The following is a 26,685-nucleotide window of genomic DNA, read 5'->3' as shown; positions in this document are numbered from 1 at the left end:
CTGTAGTGTTGTCCTACGGAGCAGTAAGTCCTGTAGAAAATGTGCCCCTTTTGGTCTTTAGCCATTTTGCAGAAGTGCAGTGTTAGCGTCATCTGTTTACTTTGCTCACTGAACTTTTGTTCTCGTATTTCTTGCTGCATTTTTTGTTTGAATTTAAATAAAAATGATAAAACTCAAACCCACCTTTGTTATCATGTTTTTCTTTATTTTTACTTGCATATCTAACACAATGGCAGATATACTGTTATACTGTTCTGTATAATCACCTACAGAACAGTACGAAATTGAAGATCAGTGTTTTTCATCTTCTTCTTGTAGTCCTCATTAAACTGTTCATCCTGCTGTACAGTGAAGTGATTATTCCAGTCGCCAACCCTTCCTGAAAATAGAGAAATTAGGAGCAAAGTTAACATCTCCTCCTTCACCTTTCAGCAAACAAACTTACAGGCGAATGTACCCGACCTTTGCGCATGAAGGGGGAGATTTTTAAATCGAAGACTTCATCAGCGGAGCCATTCACCATCTTGTTGTTCTTCATGTTGTCAAATTGAACTTTTTCTGTGACTTGTTTCTTCAGCTCTGTGGTAGGAGACAATCCCAGGAATGAGCAGATGCGGACGAGTTCTTGTTCAGTATCCTGCAAAAATAAAACAAAAAAACAAACCCACAACCCCTTATTATGTGTTTATGTCCACAGCCTCACAGACAGTAACTTCAACACTCACCTCAATCAGGTCCTCATAGAACAAATACAGGATATTAGAACAGGTCTGTTTCTTCTCCCACCATCCTCTTACATGTTCGTACCAGGAGCCAAACACCACTGACAGATGCCAGAAGACAAATCATAAGTGATAAAATAACCTTTCGCATTTAATGTATTCAGTCATTCATGCTTATGGTTTGTCACTCACTTTTTCCCTCCATGAATCTCTGGAGGAAACTCTCCCAGCTGCCAGGCTCTGGCTGGACCTTGTTCATGCGATCAAAGTGGAAATAGGATACGGCACTGTCCTTGGCATTACGAGCCACATAGATTATCTAAAACCGGAAAGAAATGACAAACAAACACTGAGAAGATTGTCTCCGTGAATCGTACCAATAGCTTACTTGTGAGCCATGTACCTTGGAGTTCTGCTCCCAGAATGATTTGGGAAGGAACTGAACTGGTAGGTGTGTCTTGATAATGCGTGGAAAGCTGGTTAATTCATTCAGCACATCCACTCCTAGTAAAAGAGATCATTATGTTAGCGGAACGTCACAATGACATTGATCTATATCACCAATATTACAGTCACCAGTTACTTTGCCAAATACACTTTACTATTATTAGGTTAGAGCCTAGTTTGCCGTCAACTGTCTAATTATTCATGATACAGATTGAACGAGGTACTAGAAAGATTCCTCAGAGATTTTGGTCCATATTAATACATCCCAAAGGTGCTCTATTAGACTGAGTACTGGTGACTGTGAAGGCCTAGTCCTAGGCCTTCATGGTCAAGAAACTAGTTTTATATGATCTGAGCTTCATGACAGTAGCCATCAGAAGATGGGTAAACTTTGGACATAGACAAAAAACAACAAAAAAATACTCTGTTAGGATGCCTGGGTCGTTGACCCAGGGTTTTTGAGTTTATTATATTATTTATCATTTCTAGTCTTTGGTTTCTTTGTTAGAGTTCTGTCTTATGGTTTATGTCTCTGTGTTCGCTAGTTGCTCTGTCTCCCCTGTCAGGTGTATCGCCTTGTCAAATTCGCGTCTCTGTGTTATGTTTCCTGTTTTACTTTGAAAGTCTGTCTCATGTATATGCGTCTGGTTTTGCTTCCTTTGTCTCGTTAGGCCTGATTTGCCCCAGCTGTGTTTCCCTCCTGTTACCCATTCCCTGATTGCTCCCTCTGTGTATTTATGTGAAGGCTGCACACAGCTGTCACATAACAGATACTTGGTGTGCTCTTGTGCTTCTGTAGCACATCTGCGCCAGGGTTGGATGCGTTGTCAGGGGCGGACCTAGAAGGGTGGCATGGGGTGGCAAGTGCCACCCTAAAATGATCCCTTGCCACCCCATTTTTGCATATGACAGTGTTGTTTATTAAAATAAGATAGCATTAACACTTTGAGCATAGTTACAGTCAACAGTGAATATAAATGCTAAAACTGAATACATTCCATAGTGTTCCCCCCTCCACCATTAACAAATGGATCAGCCCATAGCGGGACTTTTTTCTTGTTTTCAGTAGCAAGCATGCTTATGATTGTGCCAGAGCACATTTTGAACAACACCATGGGAATTTCGCTTTTTACACAGGTGGTTGGATGTTACACTCTGGAAATGGAAGGAAGGTGAGTGTTATTAACCCTCCATGGTCCACGGACATGCTGCACCTCCAAATCACATGACTATTTTAAGCTGACATAGCAACAAGCTGCAGCCATGCTGAGTCTCTGTTTCAGCCCAAATTGAAAGTTCGGACTTCAATGCAATGTTTTTAAATTTTAATTACAGGCCAGTAAATCCAGAGTTATGATAATATATATAAGCCACGCTTTTTTCTAAATACTGTTGTCACGTTTTTGTGTGTGTGTGTTTTAAGCGTTTTGTAAGGACAGCGCGAAAACAGTAAAGAAAGGGGAAAAGCCACCTCTTTCCTATTGGTGGAAAAATGTACCATGTCGACCAATTTAAAAAAAAAGTCAACACGTGGGATTTGGTTGTTTAGGAAGAGGGGAAAGTTTTGGGAGTGACGGTAACAACAGAGCTAGCGAGTGAGAGATTTTAGATGTGGGAGATTTGTGATGTTTAGTGTGGAGTGTATACTTAGTGTGTTGTGTTCTGTTGTGTAGTCGTTTTGTTTTGTGTGTCGGTGAGGGCACTAATGAATGTCACAAAGACACATTTGTAAACACTGTCACCAAGTAGAAAACCAGCGGAGTGATACACCTCCTGTTGTCAGGCCTGCAGGTTTATCCCTGTTCTCCTCTGTCTTCTGGTGGACAAACTTATTTTTTACTGGCACACATCATTTGTGGGGCATCTTATTGTGACACCTGATTGTTCTCTCATTTTAGTTTTAGTAATATTTTTAAATGGTTCCATAAAATGAAAAAAAAAACAGCAGGTGTATTGGCTGCATTTTTAGATAAATAGTTGTATATGTTTACAAAATGTACAATTTGTATTTGCATTTCAAGTTATAAAAATTTACTCAACATGTCTGTGGTTTTTTTACAGTAAAAAAATACTACTAGGATTTTAAGTTCTTTGTGTGATTTCAGATCAGTAATACTAATGCAGTATGTCAGTGAAAAAACAACTAAATTCAGTTGAGCGGAAGAGATACCAAACAAGGCAAGGGGGGAAAAAAATAAAATGAAACAATCTGAGGGTGAAATACAAACGTAAACTCAAAAGGAATCAAAAAATGCCAGTTGTATTTCAGACCTCAGTGGATTAATCCAACAAATCATGAAAAATTAGGTTTCAATTTTTGTTCATGATAGTGCAGATTTCTGACATTTTGTGTAATTTAAGCTGTAACAATGTGATTGTTTTCTAACAAAAAACAGCGTAAAACTAAAGTTAGACTTGTGTTTGTAAATGAACCACCCATGTTGTGTAGCTTTCTGGATTTTATACTCATTGGGCTACATATTTATTTATTATACAGGCTGTACAGTACATAACATCAAAACTCACATGTTTTATGTAACTAAAGTGTGTAATCATGTGGGCTACAGACAATAATTAAGTTATAGACTATATTTATATGAAAAACGTGTATACTTACTGCATTTGAATCATTTGACCATATGTAACCACCTGCATATGTGTTTGGGGGGGGGGAAAGGCTTTGATTTTGCCACCCCATTTGATTTCTTTGCCACCCTAAGAAGATTTCTCTAAATCCGCCCCTGTGTGTTGTGTGTTCAGATACTCTCATACTCTCAGCTTGCCTCTAATGAATGGTTGTTTGAGTTACTCTTTGCCTTCCTATCTGCTCAAAGCAGAATAGTGACTCTCCCCTGACTCCTGGCAGCAACAAGGTATTTTCACCTAGAGAATTGCAGCTCACTGGATATTTTCTCTTTATTGGCTCATTCCCTGTAAACCACAGAGACAGTTTTGTGGGAAAATCCCAGTAGATCACTATTTTCTGAAATACTCTGAGATACCAGTCCATCTGGCACCAACAACAAAATCACCCCCCCCCCCTTTCTGATGCTTGACCACGTCTACAATCCTAAATGCATTGAGTAGCTGTGATGCAACTGACTAATTAAATATTTGAGTTAATAAACAGCTGCACAGCAGCAGCTGTACCTGATAAAGTGTCTTTATTAGAGTGTCTAGAGTTTATCAGAGTGTCTTTATTATGCCTGTCACACTGTGAGCCTTTAAAACAACTTGCCTGAGGGGTAACCAGACATTTGTATCTCCAGAAATGGCACTCGTTCATGGAGTGGGACTGAGCCTTGACGCTCAGGTGAAGTCTGGCCAAAGTACAAAAGGTCCAGGATGTAAGACACCCATGTGTTTCCTCAGGAATTAAAAAAAATTGACAGAAAAAACATAAGTACTTCCTCAAAGATGCGAACAAAATGTGTGTGTGTGTGTTTTTTTTTTTTGTTTTTGTTTTTTAAAACCTACCTGCTTTAGGGTAAGACGCTAAGACGATATCATCTGGTCTTGCTCTGAAATTCTGGACGTTTTCCCAGTTGTCAGTGAAGTAATTGGTCATGCAGACTCCATGGAAGTCAAATAGTGTAGGTCGTGATAGTGACTCCATCTTTTTTTTTTAAAAAAAAAAAAGAAAAGAAAGAAAACCAGCGTTTGTTTACCATCTACAGACCAATTCAGAGCAAATTCGACAACACTTTGTTCCTTGTAGCCACATTACAGAAAACAAAGCTTACTAAGTTATTGGAAACGCCCTTTAAAAGTAAAGTATAAGGTTTGACTCAAGGACAAATAGAAAGTCTGTGTGTGTGTGTGTTTCTCTGTGTTTGGATCTATTTATTTTATTTTATTCCTTTTTTCCATTTTCATTCCTGTAAAGTATAAATAAATATGGGTTCTGATCTTATCACACCAGAAGAATGCATGTTTGATTGATTGATTGATTGATTGATTGATTGATTGATTGATTGATTGATCATACTTTATTCATCCCGAGGGAAATTGGGTTAAGGCTGCCAGCCGTGCCAGCGCCATCTTACCCTTCCGACCATACATACATTACACAAACATCACATGGGTTAGACAGGTCAGAGAGGTATAACAATGGAAAATACACAACATGAGGAAAGACGAGGAGAAAAAAGAGCTCCCCCCAGACTGAGCTCCAACAGGGAGATCAGTTTGAGAACAGAAAAACAAAACACCTCAGCGCATACAAAAAGCACATGACTATCAATACACCGTAGAAACACAAGACAAGCAACAGGGACGGGTAAAGGGTAATAGAGAGCCGGTGTAGACAGCGCATTGTGCCCATCCAGGCAAAATTTAATGGTGAAAAATGAATTAAATTATCAAATTAATTAACTGAATTATTAAGTATAAGAATGCATGTTTTTCCATTTTGTAGAGAATGAGCATCCTCTACTCTGAAACGCTAGGGGGAGCTGGTCGACAGTATGCACGTCAGCCAGAAGCCTGGCTGCAGACCCCATAACCATTACCGTTAAGCCTTGATTACATACCGCACTATGGAGGCAAACTGGAAAATACCACTGGGGCCGCTTACATCGAGGGTTAATGGGAGGATTAGTACGTGCAAAGTATTTAATGGATATTTGGACTGTACCCCCGGGGGCGTCAATTTGGAACCCTTCATAAAGCCTTTTTAAAATACCTCCCTATAGCTATATTGATCCAAATATGAAACGTTTACTGTGGACTAGGACTATTTTACTAAATATACATATGTGTGTAGAAAAGAAGACAACTTAAACTCAGTAACCATACTGCTGCAGACGTCGGGGAGGGCGTCCTTGGAGGTAGATCACCAGTAACAGCGGATCCGCGAATCTCACCTTACTCCAATAAAAGTCAGTTTTTTTCCGAGTAAAATGGTCACTGCACAGAAAGCTGCTAACTGATTGTGATCCTCAGTTCTCCATCATTGTGGCTCTTTACCAAAACAGTCAACCTCTTCTTCCAAATAAGGAGACAGAGCTGTTGTGCAGATTCCGCAGTCCAGGAAACACTGGGAGGAAGGTGCAAGGAGACTAACTTTTTTCCCTCTTTAGTCAAACTTTATTTAAAACATATAACGGTGGTCATGTCCCAGCAAACTAAATATGGGGCAAAGATATGTTTACGTGAAGTGGGACATTATTATATTATTCGTGGTGGCAGGTAGCCTACTGTAGCAGGAAACAAGATAAAATCAAACAAAGTCTGCAAGTTAAGTTTGGTATTGATCGTCATTGATCATAGACAAAGGCTTTTCACACGTTTTCTTTGATCATTTTCTAACGTGAACAGTTGGTTTAAGTTAAGTTGGTTCACCATGTTCAGCTGGATGCAGTCACGTGGGGTACTGTACTTACTTTTATGGCTGCATTTGCAACGTAGACTGGTAGGGGCAGATAATATTTAACCGAGGAAGTCTGCCTTCAGGAGATCACCAATTCGCTACTACACTTTATTCAACTGGTCAAAAGCTGGAATTCAGCTGGAAGATCCCATTTATACAGCTTGTTATCTGACCTACAAAGCCGTAGATTTCATTAGAGGATATGTGCAATATGACTGTAGATTATTCGTTAAATGAAAACAGAACTATTAATCAAAAAGTATCTAACACCTTCATTCATATTGTTTGATTTCACTGTGATTGTTTGTGTAGAAAAAGGTTATTAACATAAAATTTCAAGTGCACAACACACACATGAACATAGCGATGAAAGGCCAACACTATTATGATATGAGGTGCCAACAGTTTTATTGTTCAATTACAGAGTTTAAGGGTCACCATAAGATTTGCTTTAAGTCAAATTTAACAGACTGTAAATTATGTATTTAGCCTTATGTAATTTAGAAAAGTAAATAAGCGTTAACTCACCTGCAGTTCTCTTTATCTGTGCTCTGCTCTAATAAACAGTCCAAATTCAACTTTGTACCTGACGCACTGCAGCTTAAAGCAGATGTTCAGTGTTTCCTTTGCCTTACAGGATGTGACAGAGTTCAAAAAGTACTATGAACCATCTGCACCACTCCAGGGAAATATATTACAAGTAAGACTATTCACGATGGGAAGGACCGCAGACTATCTACTGATTCAAAATGAATTTAGCTGTTGCTCTTTTTGCAACAGAGGAGCAATGAACATTAAAACGTCTGTGAAAATATTTTGTAGCGTGAGAAAATTTGTTTTGATTATAGTGTTTAACTCCTTAACACCTGGTGTGAATAGTCATCATATCTTTTCTTGTTGCTGTTATTGCTGAGTCACAATGATTAAACTGAAATGTGATCACACTTATCAACTGAACTTTGACTATGAGAATTCTTTGACAGCATGTTCAAAACTTAATTTTAATAGTGGGGATAATCACGCCCGTTCTGTTGCACATCACACAATCAGCTGGTCGTGTTTCCTTGTTTTAACGAAAATAAACTGTAAATACATCTCACTTCAGTGGCTGTGACTATTTCAAAATACATTTGTTTTCAGGAGTTACATGCACAGACTTTATAAGCAGACCACTTTAGCATTAACTACCCACCAATAACAAGTTGGATGACTACTGTCCTGTAATAAATACTAATTTCCAACAAGTAATATCAAATTGTGACTTGTGAAATCCCAGGATAGTTTTTTACCTTTTCTCAGTAAAGTGGATCATGTTTGTTTTGGTTTTCTTTCTTTTTTTCTTCGTCTAAAGGAGCTTAATTTCCACTTGACACTGACAGTGGTTTTCAGAAGTGTCCCTAAGATCACAGTCATCTACTTTCAGTGCTCTTTCAGCAGCTTGAAGATCTTAACCAAGTATTTAAATCTCTTAATGTACCGTACCACAGGTTATGAAATCCCTAAAACAGAATTGTAAAACTATTTACATGAAGTTTTCACAAAGTGGGGAACTTCTACTGACTTTAATTTTGAAATGTCTGGCCTCACTGTGGCCCTCCTCCAGTTGCCCCTTTCCTGTTTTTCAGCTGAAAGGACATCTCAGCTGAGCTTTCTTTAAAAGGAGGTCATTACTTTCCACAAACACCAGGGGGCATCGCTCTTTCACTTTTGGAGCTGAAGTGAAAGAGGAAGGCTTACATCTATTCCCTGAATCTGATGTTATTTATCTGTGTTCATAAATCTCCAACAGCATTGGCTAAAACGCAGTGCCAAATGATGCCAGAACCGGCACTGTTTCCTTGTTTCACTTCCTTGGGTTTTTGACAGATGACACACCTTCACATGTCCAGCTTCTTCAGATTTGTTAAAGACACATGGCGCACTCTCCTGAGATATAACTAGTGTTCATTTGAAGACTTGGTAGATTCAGCTAAAGAAATTGACTACATAGGTGTTTGCGTGCATAAAAGAAGAGGCTCCTAGTAACAAAGTGCCAACAGATACAATTTCTAATCGGTTCTTTAATAAGTTATCTGTACACAAAAGACTGGTTTATCCCTTGAGTTAGATGGCTTTTTAATACTTGAATAATTCACAAACACACAAACACATTCCTCAGTAGCTGATGTCCAATAAAATACTTCCAGAAAGACAACAGAACTACTGCTCAAGATCTCTTCAAAATTACAAGATGGTCTGGCTGCTTGGAAGCGAAACATAAAGAAAATAAGGGGTCACATCACTGGAAACTCATAGAATCAAAGAATCAAATTAAACACGTGGTTTAACATCGAGAGAAAGGTAATCTGCCTCACCGTGGTGGGACGGTGTGGTGAGAAAATTAAAAGGTTACAGTCTGAAACCTGCTGTGTCACGGGACTCTTATACCATAGCTACGTCTAAGGACAAAATTTCTGCTTATGAGCAAAGAGGTCACAGTGTGTTTAGAGAGAGAGAGAGAGAGAGAGAGAGAGAGAGAGAGAGAGAGAGAGAGAGATTCTTAATAAAGATTTGTTTTAATGATCTGATTTGTACACTTCAGCATCACAATATAAGGAAATTGTGTTTTTTTTTTAACTTATAATTTGATTATTTGTTAAATATTTAATCACATATTACTTCTGAGGACTATATTACACCCAGCCAGGACTCTAAATTTCAAAGCGAAACTTTAAATCAGGATACTTCATCTTCTTCTTGTAGTCTTCATCAAACTGCTCATTCTGGGCCACAGTGAAGTGGTTCTTCCAGTCACCAACTTTCCCTGGAGAAAGGAAAATATTTAGAATAAATAAATAAATTTGATTAAACTAATGAAAAATGGAGCACACACTGCTATACATATAAAGAAAAAAATGTTGCAGTTGTACCTTTTCTCATGAAAGGAGAAACCTCTTGGTTCATCACTGGAACTGTGGAATAGTTGGTCATCTTGTTTTGCTTCATGCTGTCAAACGTCACACTGGTTATGACTCTTTCCTTCTCTTCAGCTGAAGCAGAAATACCAAGGAAGGAACACAGTTGGTCTATTTCCTGTCCACAGTCCTGTTCACAAAAATATTGAAAATATTTCTTACTCTTAAAGGAACCCCAACGATTGTTTTCGTCCCTCGGGTCTGTAGTTCTATATTCATCACTGTGGATTTGGTGTTTAAGAAAAGAAAAAATAAATCTGTTATTTATAGAGAGTCATTCTGAATTAAAAGAAGTCATTGGTGTCTTTGTGGAAAAGATATTTACTTGCATCCTCTTCAGGGAGTAACATGAGAAGACTGATACAGTGATGGCCCAAATATACACTTCTTTTCTACTGCTTTAATAAGTTTGATTCATGCTACTACTTGTACAGAAAATACTGTTACATCTTTTGTGTGCATTTCCACTTAACAAAAAGCTCTTATTTTCTGTCATTCACACTAATGGAAGAAACACAGCCTCAAACTTCAGACACAACTAAAACAGTTTCTTTGAAGCAGTGCATGAGCGCAGTGATGGATGCACGCTTATTCAAATAGCTGGGTACTACAATAACAGGACCTTGAGGAAACTGTAGTTGTGATTTTGTGCTGTATAAATAAAATCGAATTGAAATTAAAGTGGATGCAGCTGATCTTTCAGAGTCTGTTGTAGCTCCTTGTTCTATTTTTTTGACTTTTGTCGTCTAAAGATAATTTTTCTCATGTAACATCAAAAAAATGGATCATGCGGTTTTATTTAAAAGCACTCAGTGACAAATTTGTGACACGCACAAGATGTGCCAACTAGTTTCCTGCTTCTGTTATCATCTAACTCCTTCCAGGAACAGAGTTCAGCGTGTCTCGGCTTGGCGTCTTTACAGATAGCACCTGTTGTGTTTTGTTTTTTTCAAACCACTACATTTATAACTAGAAACATTATTGAAGGCTTTTAAACATATCCTCTAAGAGATATGAACAATTAAAACATGTAAATGGAAAGAGTCAAGACAATTTTAAACATGAAGAACAAATGTTACACATGTTAGCCCAACTCACCGCACCTCAATCAAATCTTCATAGAACATGTAGTGAAGATTTGAATAACTTTGTTTCTTCTCCCACCAGCTGTTCACATGGTCATACCATGATCCGAAAACCCCTGAGGCCACAGAACAATACACAAAGTAATATTAGTAAGTATACAGACAGGAAATTAGATCGCATTGTGATTCTTTTACATTAAAACTAAACTGAACTCACTCTTTCCTTCCATGAAATCCTGCAGAAAGGTGCTCCATTCTCCTGCTTCTGGCTGAGCATTGTTCATCCGATTAAAGTGGTAAAAGGACACTGCATTGTCCTTTGGATTGCGGGCCACATATACTATCTACAGAAAGAGACAACACAATAATCTCAGGGTTTCATGAATTGCAAATTTCAATGGCTTCCAGGCAAGGCAAGCAGCTGTTTGGGGCCCCAAGTCAGTGGGAGCACTCACAGGGGTGACACACTTTAAACTAAAGCAGTGGCAATTCAGCAGAGAGAGTAAGATCGATCTGACCTCCCTAACGTTCCCTCACCTCGCTCCATTCATTCCTACTACAGCTTGAATCATTAAATTTGACAAAACCTAATGACAACAATCGAAGCTATTCATATAAAATCAAATATAAATATAATATAATCCAAAATAACTAAATGATGCTAACTTAGCCTCAACTATGGGGGAGAGTCCCAGCAGCATCACACCATTTTTTTTTTTTTGCTTTCTCTGACACTAAAACCCAGTTTTCTCCACTGGCAGAGTAACCTGGTGTTTCCAGCTCTTCTGGCTATGATGTGACTGAACTGAGTGTGCGACTCTTTTATTGGTGTCACATTACTTATAACATAATTTATAAAATAACAGTGATAAATGCTTAGTTGGAAGGGCGTCCTGAGTCTTTTTGCATACATCTCCACTGCTGGCTGTGGGTGTTTGTGCATGGGTTTTACCCTGCTGCCCTGCTCCCAGAACGACTTGGGCATAAACTGGACTGGTAGATGACTCTTAATGAGACGAGGAGTGGTGGGAAGTTTGTCCGCCATTTCTGCACCTGAGTGATAAGAAGGATTAGTTTGCGATTGATAACATGCAACATTAGACTTATTTAGATAGCACAGAACAATAAAACCGATTGCCTAAAAAATTCTAAGGTGTTTCTGAGATGTTCTGATTCACCTAACACATTTACACACTAATAAAACTGCTACATTTTAGGAGCTTTTACATTTTGTAGCTTCCTTTTCAGCATTTGGCAGAGAAAGATGCATGCAAACAAACAGAATGCAACAGGTTGAACCTGTTTTCAGCACAGTTTCTAGAAACTGGTGACTTGCAATAATCCTCTGAATGAACTGAGTACACGGACATAAACTTGGTACCTAGCGCTTTTTATTCTGGCGTATTTTAAATTCAGAGTGGCAACATAGTTCAACCTATAAGCATAGGTGGTACGCAGAGCTCCAGGAAGGGCACTCGTTCATGAAGAGGGAGGGATGTCTGACGGTCTGGACCCATGTGCCCAAAATACAGAAGATCTAGCATGTAAGAGACCCACGTGGTTCCTGCAGTTGAAATGAATAAATGTTGTTAAGCTGTAAACCTATCAACTCAGACACCAACAGGAAATTGTTTATGAAAAAAATGTATTATGATTACATAAGCTACACATGATTAAATAACACATCAGTACCTGCTTTAGGGTAAGTAGCAATGACAATATCATCTGGTCTTGCTTTGAAGTTCTGTATGTTATCCCAGTTGTCAGTGAAAATCTTGGTCATGGAGACTCCATGGAAGTCATATAGTTTTGGCCGAGGTTGCATCTCCATCTGTGGAAATTACTTGCCTTTAAAATCCTATATGGGTCACATTTTTTATACATTTTTCCTGCCTACATACTGTTCATTTCTCCCATTTTTAATTTACTCCATGACATCATATATCGTGAAATGTACAAAATAATCTATTATTACTAATTAAATCTTAGATGGGACTTGAAAACATGTTTAAAACATGTTTATATGTGTGTGTGTGTGTGTGTGTGTGTGTGTGTGTGTGTGTGTGTGTGTGTGTGTGTAAATAAAAATACAGCATATTTATTGTTGGCAGCCAGTGATTATGAAGCTTTGATGGTCGCTTGCATGTATAAACGGAATCTCAGCAGTGACTCAGGCACTTAGTGAATGAGCTTAACATTTTCTTTGTAAAAGCTGAACTAACTTTAGCAGCATGTTAGAAAAATATATTTGTTTTCATTTACTGATATGCCAAATAAAAAGTTTTGCACATTTTAAAACGTGCACAGCTGACAGCTTGGTGTGTTTGTTCGTAAACATTACTTAAAGGACTCCACACTCACCCTGATGATTAGTATTACACTTGGGCTGGATCCGGATCTCCCAGAAGTCTGCTTGTTGCGTAACACTCGCTGTAGCACACACGCTGCACAGCGTCCTGAAATCTGCGTAGAATTACGCAGACTGTTGTACCCTTACATTCATACTGAGCCTGACAGTTCAAATATGAACACATGCACCAGTGATATAAAGTCACATGATTGGGGTTAAATAAGTTCATCCAAACTTGCCAGTAAAAATATCAAACAGGAAAAACAAGAAGTTTGATTGTTTTGTTGTGCTATGCATCCTGATACTGGTTTTCTGCCATGTTTTCGGCTCGCTGTTTTTTCTCAATCGCTGATTGGCTATAAATATTAACCAAATTTTGTATAAGGCTTGAAAAAGCAGAACAAGAGCTTTCTCTTTCCCTCCCCCCTCGCTCTCTCTCATCTCCACCAGCACCAGCGTTAATTTGCAGCTGCTGTTGCAGTGCTGGTTATTGTTACTTGGATCCGGATATCTTGTTTATGGTTTTGGTTCTTTTTGTTTAATTTTGCTAATAGTAGTTTGGGGATTAATGTAGAATCCCGATCGCCAAGTGTCTGGTTGGTTGATGATCTTTCCCTTTTGTTTGTTTATGCCCCAGCCTCCCATCTCGGTCTTTTTATGTAATTATTTTTCTACTATTAAATATTTGTTGAACTATAAAAGCGCGCTGGCATCTCATATGTTAGGTCCCCCTGAGCCATGGCTTCAGGGATCATAACATGTTGCACGAAAGATAAAATACAATAATGACTGGGATAAAATGTAAATATATATATCACCAATCAACACAGCCACGAGGGGGCCACAAGCCAGAGTACTCCCAGTGCCGGTGTTCCCCGTCACAAATTGCACCCCCATCTTCAGTCGGGAAGGGCATCCGGCGTAAAACCTTTGCCAAATCAAACATGATGATCATCAATTATGAGATTTCCATACCGGATCGGTCGGGCCCAGGTTAACGACGACCACTTCCAGTGGTGTTGGTTACCAGGGTGCCGGCGGAAGCTATGTTACTAGTGACCGAAGACAAAGGAAGAGCAGAGGGGGAAGGCGTGTTCAGAGGCAGCGAGAGAAAGAGAGGCAGGAATGCGGAGATGAAAGTATACTTTAAATGTCGGGACTATAACTGGTTAAGGAAGAGAGCTGGATGATGTGATGGAGAGAAGGAAGGTAGATACTGTGTGCACACGAGACCAGATGGAATCAAGGCGAGGAGCACTGGAGGTGGATTCAAGCTGCTCTACCATGGTGTAGATAGGAAGAGAAATGGAGTAGGAGTAATGTTGAAGGAAGAGTACATGAATAGTGTTGCAGAGGAGAAGAAGAAAGTGTCAGACAGGATCATAAGTTTGAAGCTGGAAATTGAAGGCATGATGTTGAATGTTGTCAATGTGTATGCCTCACAGGCTGGATGATAGAAGAGAAAGAGGAATTCTGGAGTACGCTATATGACTAAGCTTGATAACTGGAGCAGACGTCAATGGATATGTAAGTGAAGAGAGCAGGGGTAAAGAGAATGACAGATGGTGGCGGATATTGTGAAAAGGAAGGAAATGGCTATGGTAAACACATATTTCAGGAAGAGGGAGGGACACGGGATAACATATAAGAGTGGACACAGACTATATCGTAAGCATAAGGTGAAATCTGAAAGAGAAAGCTGTCTGCAAGGTGGTGACAAGGATAATGTAGCTAGGCAGTACTGGATATGGAAATTAAGATAAGGAAGCAAGTGAAGGTCAGAGGCAAGGGTGTTGAAGAAGAAGGAATGTTGTGCAGAGTTCAGGGAGGAGTTGAGACAGGCTCTGGGTAGTAGAGAAGAGTTATCACATAACTGGGAAAGGACAGCTGAAGTTTTAAGGACAGAAGAAAGAAGGCAAGGACACTTGGTGGAGGAATGAAGACGTTCAGGAAAGTATTCAAAGGTAGAGTTTAATGAAGCAAAAATGGGGTAAGTATAGAGATGAAGAAAGTAGTCAGGAGTACTGGGAGGCTAAGTGTATGGTTAAGGTGAGAAAAGGGGGAGAGAGGTGACAAAGGAAAAGAAAGAGGCCTGTAGCGAGCTGTAAGTGAGACTGGACAGGCAAAGAGATTGAACTGGAAAGGATGTGCAGCGGGTTAGGTTGATTAAGGATAGAGATGGAAATGTACTACTGAGTTAAGCTAGTGTGCTGAGAAGATGGAAGGAGGATTTTGAGGAGCTTCCAAAGGATAAGTCAGGAGGAAGTGAGGGCAGCACTGAAAAAGAATGAAAAGTGGAAAGGCAGGTGGTCCAGATGACATACCTGTGGAGGTGTGGAGAAGTCTAGGACTTTTTAATCAGATTGTTTAACAAATATCTTGGAGAATGAGAGTCACTTGAGGAATGGAGCAGAAGTGTACGTTACCACTTTTAAAGCACAAAGGTGATGTGCAGAGCTGTAGTAACTACAGAGAGATAAAGTTAATGAGTCATAGCATTAAGATATGTGAAATAACTGTGAATCTAAGTCAAGAACAAAGGAGATGATCAATGAGCAGCTATATGGCTTCATGCTGAGACAGAGCACTGCAGATGTTTCTCTTGAGGGTGTTGATAGAGAAGTGTAGAAAAACATGCAGAAGGACTTTCACTGTGTCTTTATGGATCTGGAGACAGCATTTAATATGGTGCCAAGAGAGGAACTGTGGTACTAAATGAGAAAGTCAGGAGTGACAGAGAAGTATGTGACATTTATGAGGACATTGAGATAGTAGTGAGCAGTGGAGCTGGAGTGACAGTTAGGATTAAGGCAGGGGTGGGATTACATCAGGGATCACCTCTCAGTCCCTTCTTGTTTGTAGTGGTCATGGGACTGAAAGCTGAACTGCTGACAGATGAGGTTATATGTGAGTCTTCATGGACTATGATATGATCTGTAGGGAGAATAGGGAGGAGGTAGAAGAGAGCCTGGGGGAGGTGGAGGTATGCTCTGGAGAGAAGAGGAAATATAGTCAACAGAAGCAACCAGTAGAATACTGTGAATGAGAGGGAGACACGTGGGCAAGTTTAAATACATGGGGTCAATCATCCAAAGGAAAGGATGGTATAAAGAGAGATGAAGAGTTTCACAGGTGATTTGTGACAGAAGGATAACAACAAGACTATGATGTATAGTTTGATGTTAGTGGCATCACAAAAAGAAGATTTGAGGCTGTGGTTGGTTAGAGAGAAAAAGCTGAGATTCTTTGGATATGTGCAGAGGAGGGATAGTGGATATGTTGGGCAGAGGATGTTGAATGTGAAGCTGGGCAGGGCAGGATGAAAAGAGGAAGACCACAGAGAGGATTCATGGATGTTGAGAAGGAGGACATTGCTACAGTTCTACTTCGTAGAAAGACAAAGCTTCGTCATAAGTTCACCGTATGTCTCGAGAGAAAGTTAAGCTCGATGGTTAAAGTTTAATTTCAGTCACAATCATTGTTTATGGTCTGATTTATGTCTATGAGCATAACATAACATGTGGATACATGGCCTCCACTAAGTCTTTATGTTATATAGTTGTATAGTTATGTTGATAAAATTAAAAATGTATTCCTTGACACAAATATCACATCAGAGCTCCATCATGCCCATCCATATTTCATAAAGACACAGTCTGTGTATTTCTTGTTCAGAGCCCTGTTCATATTAAAGAGTTTCATCATCAAAAGGCTGTGGCACAAGTAGAAGAGACATACTGGTGATTTTTTAAAATTCTTTATTATTCTGGTTAAACCTCAGTGTCAATGAATTGTTTTTCATGTTTTGTTATTTATATGCTTCTGCATCACAGTGGAAGAAAATTACATAAATCAAGTATAACATTTGATTTTTCTTAACTTACATCAGATCAGAACTCCATCATGCCCAGCTGGGGCTTTAAATTTCACAGCGAAACTTTAAATCAGGATTCTTCATCTTCTTCTTGTAGTCTTCATCAAACTGCTCATTCTGGGCCACAGTGAAGTGGTTCTTCCAGTCACCAACTTTCCCTGGAGAAGGAGAACATTCAGAGTATTTGATTAACCTAATGATAAATGGAGCACACACTGATATAGATATAGAGGAAAAAAAATGTTGCCCAGCAGGAAGTTGTACCTTTTCTCATGAAAGGAGACACCTTGTGGTTCATCACTGGAACTGAAGTATAGTTGGTCATCTTGTTTTGTTTCATGCTGTCAAACGTCACACTGGCTCTGACTCTTTCCTTCTCTTCAGGTGATGGAGACAAACCAAGGAAGGAACACAGTCGGTCTATTTCTTGCTCAGAGTCCTGTTCACATTAAAATTAGATATGATTTTTTTCTACCCTTTTGTGTTTCCTAAATTTCAGAACCTTTAGATTAGCATGCAATAAATTAATTTACTTTATCTGTGGTTTAGTAATGTTGATAATAGATAAATACTCACTTGTAGCACATTCATAAATGTTTAAACTTTTGGTAATAAGTCTACAAGGTTTACAACAAATCATTGATCCAATACAGTCCACACAGACGGTTAGCATCTCAGGCTAAAAACTGATATGTTGCCAGGAACACAAGAGGAAAAATCTTGCTGGCTGACTGGCCAGGTCCCACATTTTAGTGTGCATATGTGTATGCTGAGTGGGGATTTCCCCTTCACATAGCAGAGATGTTTGCTGGATGAGGATTTGGTGGAAAATAGTGTGTTCTCTATTTGTTACTTATGCATCAAAAAGGATTCAATTAACAAAATATACTGGACATGGTTTAGAGAAATTTTTGCAATCAGTGAATTTCAGAGATACCAAACATTATAAAGTCTTCACGAGTCATAGTTTTTTTCTTTGTACACCCATCTGCAGCTCTGGCTGGCTTTTCTTGCACTGTGGAATTAAAATGCACACCACCCAGTGCTCGAAGAACGAATAAAATACAGCCTGGTTTGAGAAATATTACCACGTATCATCAGAAAAATGTAGTAATTGGATTAGAATATTGATGCATGTCATTTTTAGACAGTATTTCTGAGTTGAACTGAGAGTTTGGTTTGGCATCTTCTAAAAGGCGCGTGATGATTAAACAAAGTGTTAGAGCTCAGTTGGAAATGGTACACATGTTAGCCCAGCTCACCTCAATCAAATCTTCATAGAACATGTAGTGGAGATTTGAATAACTTTGCTTCTTCTCCCACCAGTCGTTCACATGGTCATACCAGGATCCAAAAACCCCTGAAGCCACAGAACAATACACAAAGGAATGTTTATACAGGAAATGAAATAGTGTGGTCTCTTTGCTGTAAAACTACACTGAACTCACTCTTTCCCTCCATGAAACCCTGCAGATAGCTGCTCCAGTCTCCTGGTTCTGGCTGGATAAGGTTCATGCGGTCAAAGTGGAAATAGGACACTGCATTGTCCTTTGCATTGCGGGCCACATAGACCACCTACAGAAAGAGATCAAACTAATTTATGGTCTGGGAGTTTCATAAATCACATATCTGTGTGGCTATGGGTGTATGTGCAAGACCTTGCAGCGCTGCTCCCAGAAGGACTTTGGTACAAACTGGACTGGTAGATGAGTTTTAATGAGACGAGGAGTGGTGGGAAGCTTGTCTGCCAGGTCTGCACCTGAATTATCAGGAGGATTAGATACCACAGGTTAATATACTAAACATTGTAATTGTCTGATGTATTTTAAAGTGACAGTGGACACGTGATTCAACCTGAAGGTAGAGGAGGTGCGCAGATCTCCAGGAAGGGAACTCTGTCATGAACAGGGATGGATGTCTGACGGTCTGGACTCATGTTCCCAAAATACAGAAGATCTAGGATGTAAGAGACCCACGTGGTTCCTGAGGTTGAAATGGACAAAATGTTTTATGTTTAGCTGTAAACATACAGTGGCTTCCAAAAGTATTTGGCCCCCTTGAACTTTTCCACATTTTGTCACATTACAGCCACAAACATGAATCAATTTTATTGGAATTCCGCGTGAAAGACCAACACAAAGTGGTGCACACGTGAGAAGAGGAACGAAAATCATACATGATTCCAAACATTTTTTACAAATAAATAACTGAAAAGTGGGGTGTGTGCACACACAAAAAAATACTATGATTGCATAAGCTCCATACTTTTATATACAGATCAGTACCTGCTTTAGGGTAAGTTGCGATAAGAATATCATCCGGTCTTGCTTTGAAGTTCTGTACATTGTCCCAATTGTCAGTGAAGATGTTGGTCATGGAGACTCCATTGAAGTCAAACAGTTGTGGGCGAGGTGGCAGCTCCATCTATGAGAATGATTTGTCCTTAAAATCAAAGTGTATGTCGTGTTTTCTCCAGTCCTTACTTGTGCAACAACATAAAGCTATGCTTAAAACATTTTTAACAACTGCATAGGCTGACTTCTCCCCCCAGAGATCAGAAGTGATATTTTTAACTTCCATCGGTCTAGAAAACATGATGCTTTTTTGTTCCATAAGAGAGGCACTGGAAGTAAAAAAAAAAAAAAAGGTCATTGGGAACTGTCCACATTTAAAAAACTGTTTGTGGGTCTTTGATTGAAATAACAGATTATCTGCTAAAGTAAATCTTTAAATCTGTATTATTTTTAACGGCCAGCAGAGGGAGGTTTTTGGCAGAAAGTGGCACGATAGCACAGAAGTGTCAAAGAAAATCACTCTAATCCTAATATATGCCTTCATTTAACACTTTATGTTATAAAAAAAAAAAATTTAAACAGTATATGCTTCATGCTGTGGACTATTGACTGATTATCATCATGCAGTGGCAGATGTAGCTCTAGCTTGTGACCTCAGGTTCATCATCAGAGGTGATGAACAAAATGCTAAACTGGAATTTGCATGTTAAAGGCACCTCTGATATACATTTAATGGCTGTGATTCAGTTTAAAGATCAGTTTAAGGATCAGAATCACATCCAGTTTCTCGTTTTAATAACAGATCTCATAATCTGATAAAGTGTAAATCCCAGTGTTAGAGTTTGCTAATCTAAGATTCTGGAGCTGCTGTTTCTGCTTGATCCTGCACCACTAATCAGCTCTACAGTAATTATACCTGTAAGTTCACCAACACCACCTTTGCCACTTTAACCTTTGTGACTGCAGTGTTACTGCTTTTTAGTTTTTATGTTTTTACTAGGACTGCTCCTGCCTCAGCCTTCTGTTGGTTTGCTCACGTGGTTTTGTGTTGCTTTAAACTAACTTAACATTATTTTGAAATTGTGAATATTGGGCATATTGACATGATGCAAGATGGTATAACGAGTCGTCAGTAAAATTAAACTAGTAATTGCAATTAAAAAAATCAGTAGTTAATGTAATAATAATTATTAATTAGTTGATGATTTTAGGGTTAACAGAGATTTATAAAAAATAATAAATAAATAATAAATAACAGCTTGCCATACAACCAGAGGTCAAAGTACACACTGCAGCATTGGTAAAACTGAGAAACACAAGAATTACAACATTTTCCTTTCAGCTGTGTTCACCAACCACACTAAGCAAGACACATGGTGAAATTTAAAGAATAACTTAATTAATATTCAAATTAAATAAAAAAAAGAGATAATAAACATTTATATTTATTTTGTTTTCTAGATAAAATAACTTGTATATAAAGTAAAAACCACAGATTTATTGTTGGGGACTAAACATTCTGAAGTTTGCTTACCTTCTTGCGTTACTCCTGCTGACTGACATAATCTTGAAATTGTGAACAAGAGGCGTGACTCGCCGGTTTAACCATTAATTTCAGCAATGACTCAGACATATAGTGAGTGAGCATGAAGTTAGAAAAGTTTGATTTTTCTGGCCATTTACGCCAAACAAAAACAAAAAAGCACCACAGTTTTAAAAGATACACATCTTTCAGTCTAGCATGTTTGTTCTAGTGAATATTACTTGATGTACTACACACTCACCAAGCTGAGTATTTCTGTACTGCGGTTGGGTCTGGATCTTCCAGAAGAAAGAAATCTGTTTGTTGCACAACGTTCACTTAAACACACTGCACAACTTCCTTAGATGTGTGTCTGTGAGTATTGCTGTTCAAACATGAACACAATAGTATACAGTGAGATCAGACCAAAGAAAAAAGCAACCAAACCTGTATGAGTGCACAGGTCTTATGAAAGGCAACACAGTCTGGTTCATTGTTTGGAAGGTGGAGTAGTCGGTCATTTTGTTTTGATTTATATTGTCTAAGGTCACACCGGCTCTGGCTGTTTTCTTTTTCTTCAGCTTATGGAGACAAATCAAGGAAGGAACACAGTCCGCCTATTCTTTCGCCACAGTCCCGTTCACATTGAAAAGTTTCAGCATCAGCCTTGTTTTGAAGAAGTGCAAGAGAGGTTTTCATTATATTTTAAAAGGCTGTATGTAATTATTCTGAACATCCCAACATAACAATAAGAAGATGAGAAGACTGAGAATGCTAGCTCTCTTGGTCTACGTGGCCCGCAATGCAAAGCACTCTTTTCTACTTCTTTTGCTTGATTCATACCAGGTCTGTGTGTTGTGTCTATATTTACAACTCTATTTACCATATACCTTTTTATTCTTTATTTGTTACTGAATGGTTAGTGCAAAAACAGCAAAACGAATGTCAGTTAAATTGTGGTTAATTCTGATGATCCATACATATATTTTTATTTATTTGTTGGGACATGCACACATCTGTTCAATGCTCCATCATGCCTAGCTGGGCTTTTTAATGCCAGACCCAGTAGTATAAATTCAGATAAACCAGATTAAATCTGTTAATTCAATGCTATCAGCAAAAATCGCAAACAGTTTTGGTTATTTTGTTGCACAAAACATTAAACACACTACTGAACAGCATGCTATCCAAGGATAATAACAATAACAGACATAATAACAATAACAGACATTTTTGCATCTCTTTGAATACAATCAAAATGGGAGCATATCAAATAAAAAAATCAAATTAATTTCAGTTAATACGTTATTTGGCACCATGGTTGTGTGTTGGTTAGCACTGTTGCCTCACCCTATGATAGCTGAGATGGGCTCGAGTCGCCACACAACCTTGAACTGGATAAGCATTATAATATAGGAATACTAATACTACAATAGGGATACTAATTAATCTGTCTCAACACTTGATTTATCCTCAACTAGTTAACTTCAGAGCTCCATCACGCTCAGCCAGGGCTCTAAATTTCACAGCGAAACTTTAGATCAGGATTCTTCATCTTCTTCTTGTAGTCTTCATCAAACTGCTCATTCTGAGCCACAGTGAAGTGGTTCTTCCAGTCACCAACTTTCCCTGGAGAAAGAGAACATTCAGAGTGTTTGATCAATCCCACAGTCATACTTGTCCTGTACGCTCATGCTCCACGACACACCCACCTAACACTCCTTCAACATTAAGTGTTTGTGTGTGTCATGTGTCATTAGTGGGTGAAAGTGAGTGAGTAAATGGTCTGTGTGTGTGTGTGTGTGTGTGTGTGTGTGTGTGTGTGTGTGTGTGTGTGTGTGTGTGTGTGTGTGTGTGGCTGGGGCTGGGGCTGGGGCTGGGGCTGGCACCACAGTTCATTTAGATCACAATTCTGATCACAAAAGCTGCCAGACGGGACAGGGTGTGAGAAAAAGTGTATTTGATCAGCACTACTGGACTGCGCAAATACTGAGAAACAAATGTTGCCCAGCAGGCAGTTGTACCTTTTCTCATGAAAGGAGACACCTCTTGGTTCATCACAGGAACTGTGGAATAGTTGGTCATCTTGTTTTGTTTCATGCTGTCAAACGTCACACTGGCTCTGACTCTTTCCTTCTCTTCAACTGAAGGAGACAAACCAAGGAAGGAACACAGTCGGTCTATTTCTTTTTCATAGTCCTGTTAACATCAATATTGAAAATATGAATAAGTTTAGAAGGGACAGTTCACTCCAACATGGAATGTATGTTTTTTTTTCTTCTGCTCTCTAGTGCTATTTATTCATAGCACTAGGGAAAACATAAATTGACATGTGAAAACACATTTTAGTTGTCTGTGTCTTTGTTCATTCTCTGTGACTTTTCAATTTAAAGACGTCAGACTTTGACCATTCTTTGTATTTTATTTATTATTATTAAACCTCGGATCTGAGGTTTTCTTTTTTTGCAGTTTATGCATCAGAAACAATTCAGCGAACTACAGTTTTCAGACATAACCCAATCTTTGCCAGATCAAATATGCAGATTTTCAAAATTAAGATTTCCATACCAAACAGGTCAGGGGCTGGGTTAACAATAAACGCCTATCGATTGGTTAGGCGGGCGGTTAAGGATAGAGACAGAAATGTATTAACAAGTGAGGAGAATATGCTGAGTTAATGAATGAGGAGAAGAGAGGAAGGAGATTGGATTGAGGACTTATAGTGAATCAGGACATGCAGAAGAAGTAGTGCATCTATGAAGTGGATGAAGAGTGGAAAGGCAGGTGGTCCAGATGACATACCTGTGGAGGTATGGAGATGTCTACAAGAGAGAGGAGTGGACTTTTTAATCAAATTGTTTAACATCCTGGAGAATGAGAGTTGCCTGAGAAATGGAGAAGATGTGTTTTCAAGAACAAGGGGATGTACAGAGCTGTGGTAACTACAGAGGGATAAAGTTAATGATCCATAGCATGAACATATGGGAAAGAGTGACTGAAGCTAGATTAAGAAGAGAGGTGGCGATCAACGAGCAGCAGTGAGAGCAGCAGACAGAGCACTACAGATGTAATGTTTGCTTGGAGAGTGTAGAGAAGGTCAAAAGTAGTTGCTCTGTATCTTTGTGGATGTGGAGAGGGCATATGTGGGAGACAAGAGAGGAACTGTGGTACTCTATGAGGAATTCAGGGGAGTAGTTTGTGAGGGTGGTGCACAACATTTATGAGGACAGTAAGTCGGTCAGTAGGTGTGAGAAATAGGTTCAAGATGCAAATTATTTCAGGGACTGACTTTGTGCCACTTTTTGTTTGCAATGGATGACAAAGTGGATCATCTCCCCTATCCCTAGCATCCTCCTCTATCATACACATATGTCCTCTTTTACTAAATCCATGAATACTCTTTCTGGTTTTCACGTTTTCCTCCTGCCTTGCAGCCTCATATTTAACATCCTTTGTCATATGATAATTTTAAATATTAAGATCTCTGTCAAAAATGGCACACATGTTAGCCAAACTTACTGTACCTCAATCAAATCTTCATAGAACATGTAGTGAAAATTTGAATGAGTTTGTTTCTTCTCCCACCAGCCGTTCACATGGTCATACCACGATCCAAAAACCTCTGCAGACACAGAACAACACACAAAGGAATGTTTATACAGGAAATGTGATAATATGTTTTGTCCTTAACACTAAAAATAAATTAAACTCACTCTTTCCCTCCATGAAGTCCTGCAGGAAGGTGCTCCAGTCTCCTGGTTCTGGCATGCCACTGTTCATGCGTTCAAAGTGAAAATAGGACACTGCATTGTCTTTTGCATTGCGGGCCACATAGACCACCTACAAAAAGAGGAAACGCTGAATTATACTCTGTGGGTTTCATAAATCCCATGTCTCTATGACTACAGGTATGTGTGCTTTTACCCTGCAGCGCTGCTCCCAGAAGGACTTTGGTACAAACTGGGCTGGTAGATGAGTTTTAATGAGACGAGGAGTGGTGGGAAGTTTGTCTGCCAAATCGGTACCTGAGTAAGGTAGAGATAAGAAGGAACCGTTTGCAACAGAACATGCAAAGATAGATTTCTTTATAGACCACAGATCAACAACATGAATTGCCCAAACATTGTGTTTTTGAGGTGCTATGACTAACTTAACAGATTTACACACCAATAAAACTGCCAGAACCATCACAAAGCTATTGAACAAGGCTGTATTTGTAGTTGTAACTATTTGTAACCTGATTCAGAATGTTTTTTGAATTTCCTTTTGACTGAACAGTTCTAATGACAAATAAGTACCAAAGTGAAATTAGGACATTGAGCTTTTGGATCTGGTCTAATACAAATATGGCTAATTGAAGGTGGTCACAAGATTCAACCTGAAGGTAGAAAAGGTACGTAGAGCTCCAGAAAGGGCACTCTGTCATGAAGAGGGATGGATGTCTGACGAGCTGGACCCATGTGCCCAAAATAAAGAAGATCTATGATGTAAGAGACCCATGTGGTTCCTGGGTGCGAAACAGATAAATGCATATTGTTTGGTGTGATATCAGCACATGATGATATAAGCCCCATAATCCAAATGAACAGTCAGATAGCATCCTTATAGTGTCTTTCAGCCAATGCACACTGTAAAGTCGGAAACCTATTAACTTGCACGTTAACATTAAAATGGGAAAATGTTATTTAAAAAGCACTAACAATTTTATAGCCTAAGTAAGTAAGTAACTAACTAACAAACCTGCTTTAGGGTACGTAGCGATAACAATATCATCTGGTCTTGCTTTGAAGTTCTGTACGTTGTCCCAGTTGTCAGTGAAAGCGTTGGTCATGGAGACTCCATGGAAGTCAAACAGTTCTGGCCGACGTAGCTCCTCCATCTGTGAGAATTACTTGTTTTTAAAATGAAGTTGTCTTTCATGTTTTCCCCATCCTTCTGTTACTTACACAGTAACTTATGTTTTGCAACCTCTGGTTTTTAAAACCAGAGTTGATGACTATGCTGAAACTAGAAGTTTCATCGGGACTCTTTCGGTCACACACTGTTGCAGCTCATCTGTGATTTAAAGTCATGGAAGAATCCAGGTGCTTGATTTGGTTTCTTCTTTTAATAAGAGATCTGATGAAGGTCTGCATTAATCTATTAATTCAACATTCTGGAGTTGCTGTCTCTGCTGTTTGTTTGGTTGTTGTTTCCAGGTTTAGTGAAGACGATTTGTTCCTGCACCACTAATAAGTCCTACTGAAATTATACCTCTAACTTACCATCATCACCTTTGCCAGTTTAACCTTTGCAACTGTAGTGTTTTCTTTTTTATGAGAGCATTTATGTTTTTAGTATTCACTTTCTGATTGCAGTTTGGACCTTGTCTGTCTGGATTCTGCCTGAGCTTTGTGTTGCTCACCTTGTTTTTTTGTTTGTTGTACTAGCTTAATAAAACTCTGAATAATATTAACATTGCTCTGTGAATATCGGTCATGTTAGTCACAAAGAGGTTCATTCAAGTAAGTGCAAAAACAGTCAGCTGACAGTACATGATAAAAAACAAGATGCAGTCCAGCATTGGTAGAATCAGGAAACACCAGAATTACAACATTTCCCCTCCAGCTGAGTTCTCTAACCACAATGAATAAGACACATTTATTTCATTCATTACATTTTAGTGTTTGAGTATTTAAAACAAGGACATTTTAATGCAAACAAAATATTTTTGTAAAGTAAAGGCAGAGATTTAATGTTGGTAACACATGATTACAAAGCTTGCTTACCATCTAGGATCACTCCTACCAACTAACGTAATCCTGAAATTGTGAAGAGGGCACGTGACTCGACGGTTTAATCGTTAATTTCAGCAATGACTCAGACCTAAAGTGAAGGAGTTCAGTATTTGCTCAGTATATTTGGACCAAACTTTAGAAGGATAAGGTTAGAAGTTAGAAAAATAACATTTTTATTACTGTTCATTAACATGTCAAATGAAAAAGCAAAAATGCAGCACATTTAAAACATATACATCAGACAGCATGGCATGTGTATTCTGTTGAATATTGTTCAAAGTCACGTGTA

The 26,685-nt window shown here is 38.8% G+C and overlaps 4 protein-coding genes across 15 annotated transcripts; all 4 read right to left on the bottom strand.

Moving 5' to 3' along the window:
* Positions 1-184: 184 nt before the first annotated feature.
* On the bottom strand, positions 185-7,332 carry LOC145422773 (cytosolic sulfotransferase 2-like). 4 transcript variants are annotated; one of them, XM_080294554.1, is made up of 8 exons: positions 7,069-7,332; positions 4,647-4,785; positions 4,408-4,536; positions 1,126-1,226; positions 915-1,041; positions 726-823; positions 463-637; positions 185-379 (listed from the first exon to the last, which is right to left on the bottom strand). In XM_080294554.1, exons 2-8 carry the CDS (start codon positions 4,783-4,785, stop codon positions 267-269), a joined length of 882 nt encoding a protein of 293 aa, XP_080150680.1. In that variant the 5' UTR covers positions 7,069-7,332; the 3' UTR covers positions 185-266. The 4 variants fall into 4 exon arrangements, with proteins under 4 accessions (XP_080150680.1, XP_080150679.1, XP_080150678.1 ...); XM_080294553.1 differs by lacking the exon at positions 7,069-7,332 and adding an exon at positions 6,035-6,259; XM_080294552.1 differs by lacking the exon at positions 7,069-7,332 and adding an exon at positions 5,967-6,232.
* Positions 7,333-8,580: 1,248 nt separating this feature from the next.
* LOC145419339 (cytosolic sulfotransferase 2-like) lies at positions 8,581-14,044 on the bottom strand. Of its 7 annotated transcripts, none has more exons than XM_080294546.1 (10): positions 13,905-14,044; positions 12,941-13,042; positions 12,272-12,410; positions 12,015-12,143; positions 11,532-11,632; positions 10,797-10,923; positions 10,593-10,695; positions 9,657-9,715; positions 9,450-9,569; positions 8,581-9,343 (listed from the first exon to the last, which is right to left on the bottom strand). In XM_080294546.1, the coding sequence occupies exons 3-10, from the start codon at positions 12,408-12,410 to the stop codon at positions 9,231-9,233; spliced, it is 891 nt and encodes a 296-aa protein (XP_080150672.1). In that variant the 5' UTR covers positions 12,941-13,042; positions 13,905-14,044; the 3' UTR covers positions 8,581-9,230. The 7 variants fall into 7 exon arrangements, with proteins under 7 accessions (XP_080150672.1, XP_080150673.1, XP_080150674.1 ...); XM_080294547.1 differs by having other exon boundaries at positions 13,748-14,005; XM_080294548.1 differs by having other exon boundaries at positions 12,941-13,035; positions 13,905-14,000.
* Positions 14,045-16,670: 2,626 nt separating this feature from the next.
* LOC113017976 (cytosolic sulfotransferase 3-like) lies at positions 16,671-21,089 on the bottom strand. Of its 3 annotated transcripts, none has more exons than XM_080294556.1 (8): positions 20,882-21,089; positions 19,089-19,227; positions 18,658-18,786; positions 18,462-18,562; positions 18,252-18,378; positions 18,066-18,163; positions 17,068-17,242; positions 16,671-16,961 (listed from the first exon to the last, which is right to left on the bottom strand). In XM_080294556.1, exons 2-8 carry the CDS (start codon positions 19,225-19,227, stop codon positions 16,849-16,851), a joined length of 882 nt encoding a protein of 293 aa, XP_080150682.1. In that variant the 5' UTR covers positions 20,882-21,089; the 3' UTR covers positions 16,671-16,848. The 3 variants fall into 3 exon arrangements, with proteins under 3 accessions (XP_080150682.1, XP_080150681.1, XP_080150683.1); XM_080294555.1 differs by having other exon boundaries at positions 20,632-20,902; XM_080294557.1 differs by lacking the exon at positions 20,882-21,089 and adding an exon at positions 20,632-20,746 and having other exon boundaries at positions 19,089-19,245.
* Positions 21,090-21,506: 417 nt separating this feature from the next.
* Positions 21,507-26,427, bottom strand: LOC145419285 (cytosolic sulfotransferase 3-like). The gene is made up of 8 exons (XM_080294539.1): positions 26,388-26,427; positions 25,360-25,498; positions 24,998-25,126; positions 24,544-24,644; positions 24,333-24,459; positions 24,144-24,241; positions 22,644-22,818; positions 21,507-22,248 (listed from the first exon to the last, which is right to left on the bottom strand). Exons 1-8 carry the CDS (start codon positions 26,388-26,390, stop codon positions 22,136-22,138), a joined length of 885 nt encoding a protein of 294 aa, XP_080150665.1. The 5' UTR covers positions 26,391-26,427; the 3' UTR covers positions 21,507-22,135.
* Between the last annotated feature and the right edge of the window lie 258 nt (positions 26,428-26,685).

This window comes from Astatotilapia calliptera, chromosome 20 (genome assembly GCF_964374335.1).
Source record: "Astatotilapia calliptera chromosome 20, fAstCal68.1, whole genome shotgun sequence".
Taxonomy (NCBI): Eukaryota; Metazoa; Chordata; class Actinopteri; order Cichliformes; family Cichlidae; genus Astatotilapia; species Astatotilapia calliptera.
Note: the sequence above shows the minus strand (reverse complement) of the source record. Positions and strands in the feature narration are given on the sequence as shown.

Excerpts from the sequence above, each read along its gene's own strand:
- LOC113017976 (XM_080294556.1), bottom strand. The coding sequence starts at position 19,227 with ATGGAGCTGCCACCTCGCCCACAACTGTTTGACTTCAATGGAGTCTCC. Across the intron at positions 18,787-19,088 it reads CGCAACTTACCCTAAAGCAG|GAACCACGTGGGTCTCTTAC; the intron begins GTACTGATCTGT and ends TTTCAACCTCAG. Across the intron at positions 17,243-18,065 it reads TCTATGAAGATTTGATTGAG|GACTCTGAGCAAGAAATAGA; the intron begins GTGAGCTGGGCT and ends TAATGTGAACAG.
- LOC145419285 (XM_080294539.1), bottom strand. Across the intron at positions 25,127-25,359 it reads CGCTACGTACCCTAAAGCAG|GAACCACATGGGTCTCTTAC; the intron begins GTTTGTTAGTTA and ends TTTCGCACCCAG. Across the intron at positions 24,242-24,332 it reads GGACTTCATGGAGGGAAAGA|AGGTTTTTGGATCGTGGTAT; the intron begins GTGAGTTTAATT and ends CTGTGTCTGCAG.
- LOC145419339 (XM_080294543.1), bottom strand. The coding sequence starts at position 13,826 with ATGGGGGTGCAATTTGTGACGGGGAACACCGGCACTGGGAGTACTCTG. Across the intron at positions 12,144-12,271 it reads TGCTACTTACCCTAAAGCAG|GAACCACGTGGGTCTCTTAC; the intron begins GTACTGATGTGT and ends TTTCAACTGCAG. Across the intron at positions 9,716-10,592 it reads GAAGATTTGATTGAGGTGCG|TGATGAATATAGAACTACAG; the intron begins GTGAGTTGGGCT and ends CCAAATCCACAG.
- LOC145422773 (XM_080294551.1), bottom strand. Across the intron at positions 4,537-4,646 it reads AGCGTCTTACCCTAAAGCAG|GAAACACATGGGTGTCTTAC; the intron begins GTAGGTTTTAAA and ends TTAATTCCTGAG. Across the intron at positions 1,042-1,125 it reads TCTGGGAGCAGAACTCCAAG|ATAATCTATGTGGCTCGTAA; the intron begins GTACATGGCTCA and ends TTCCGGTTTTAG.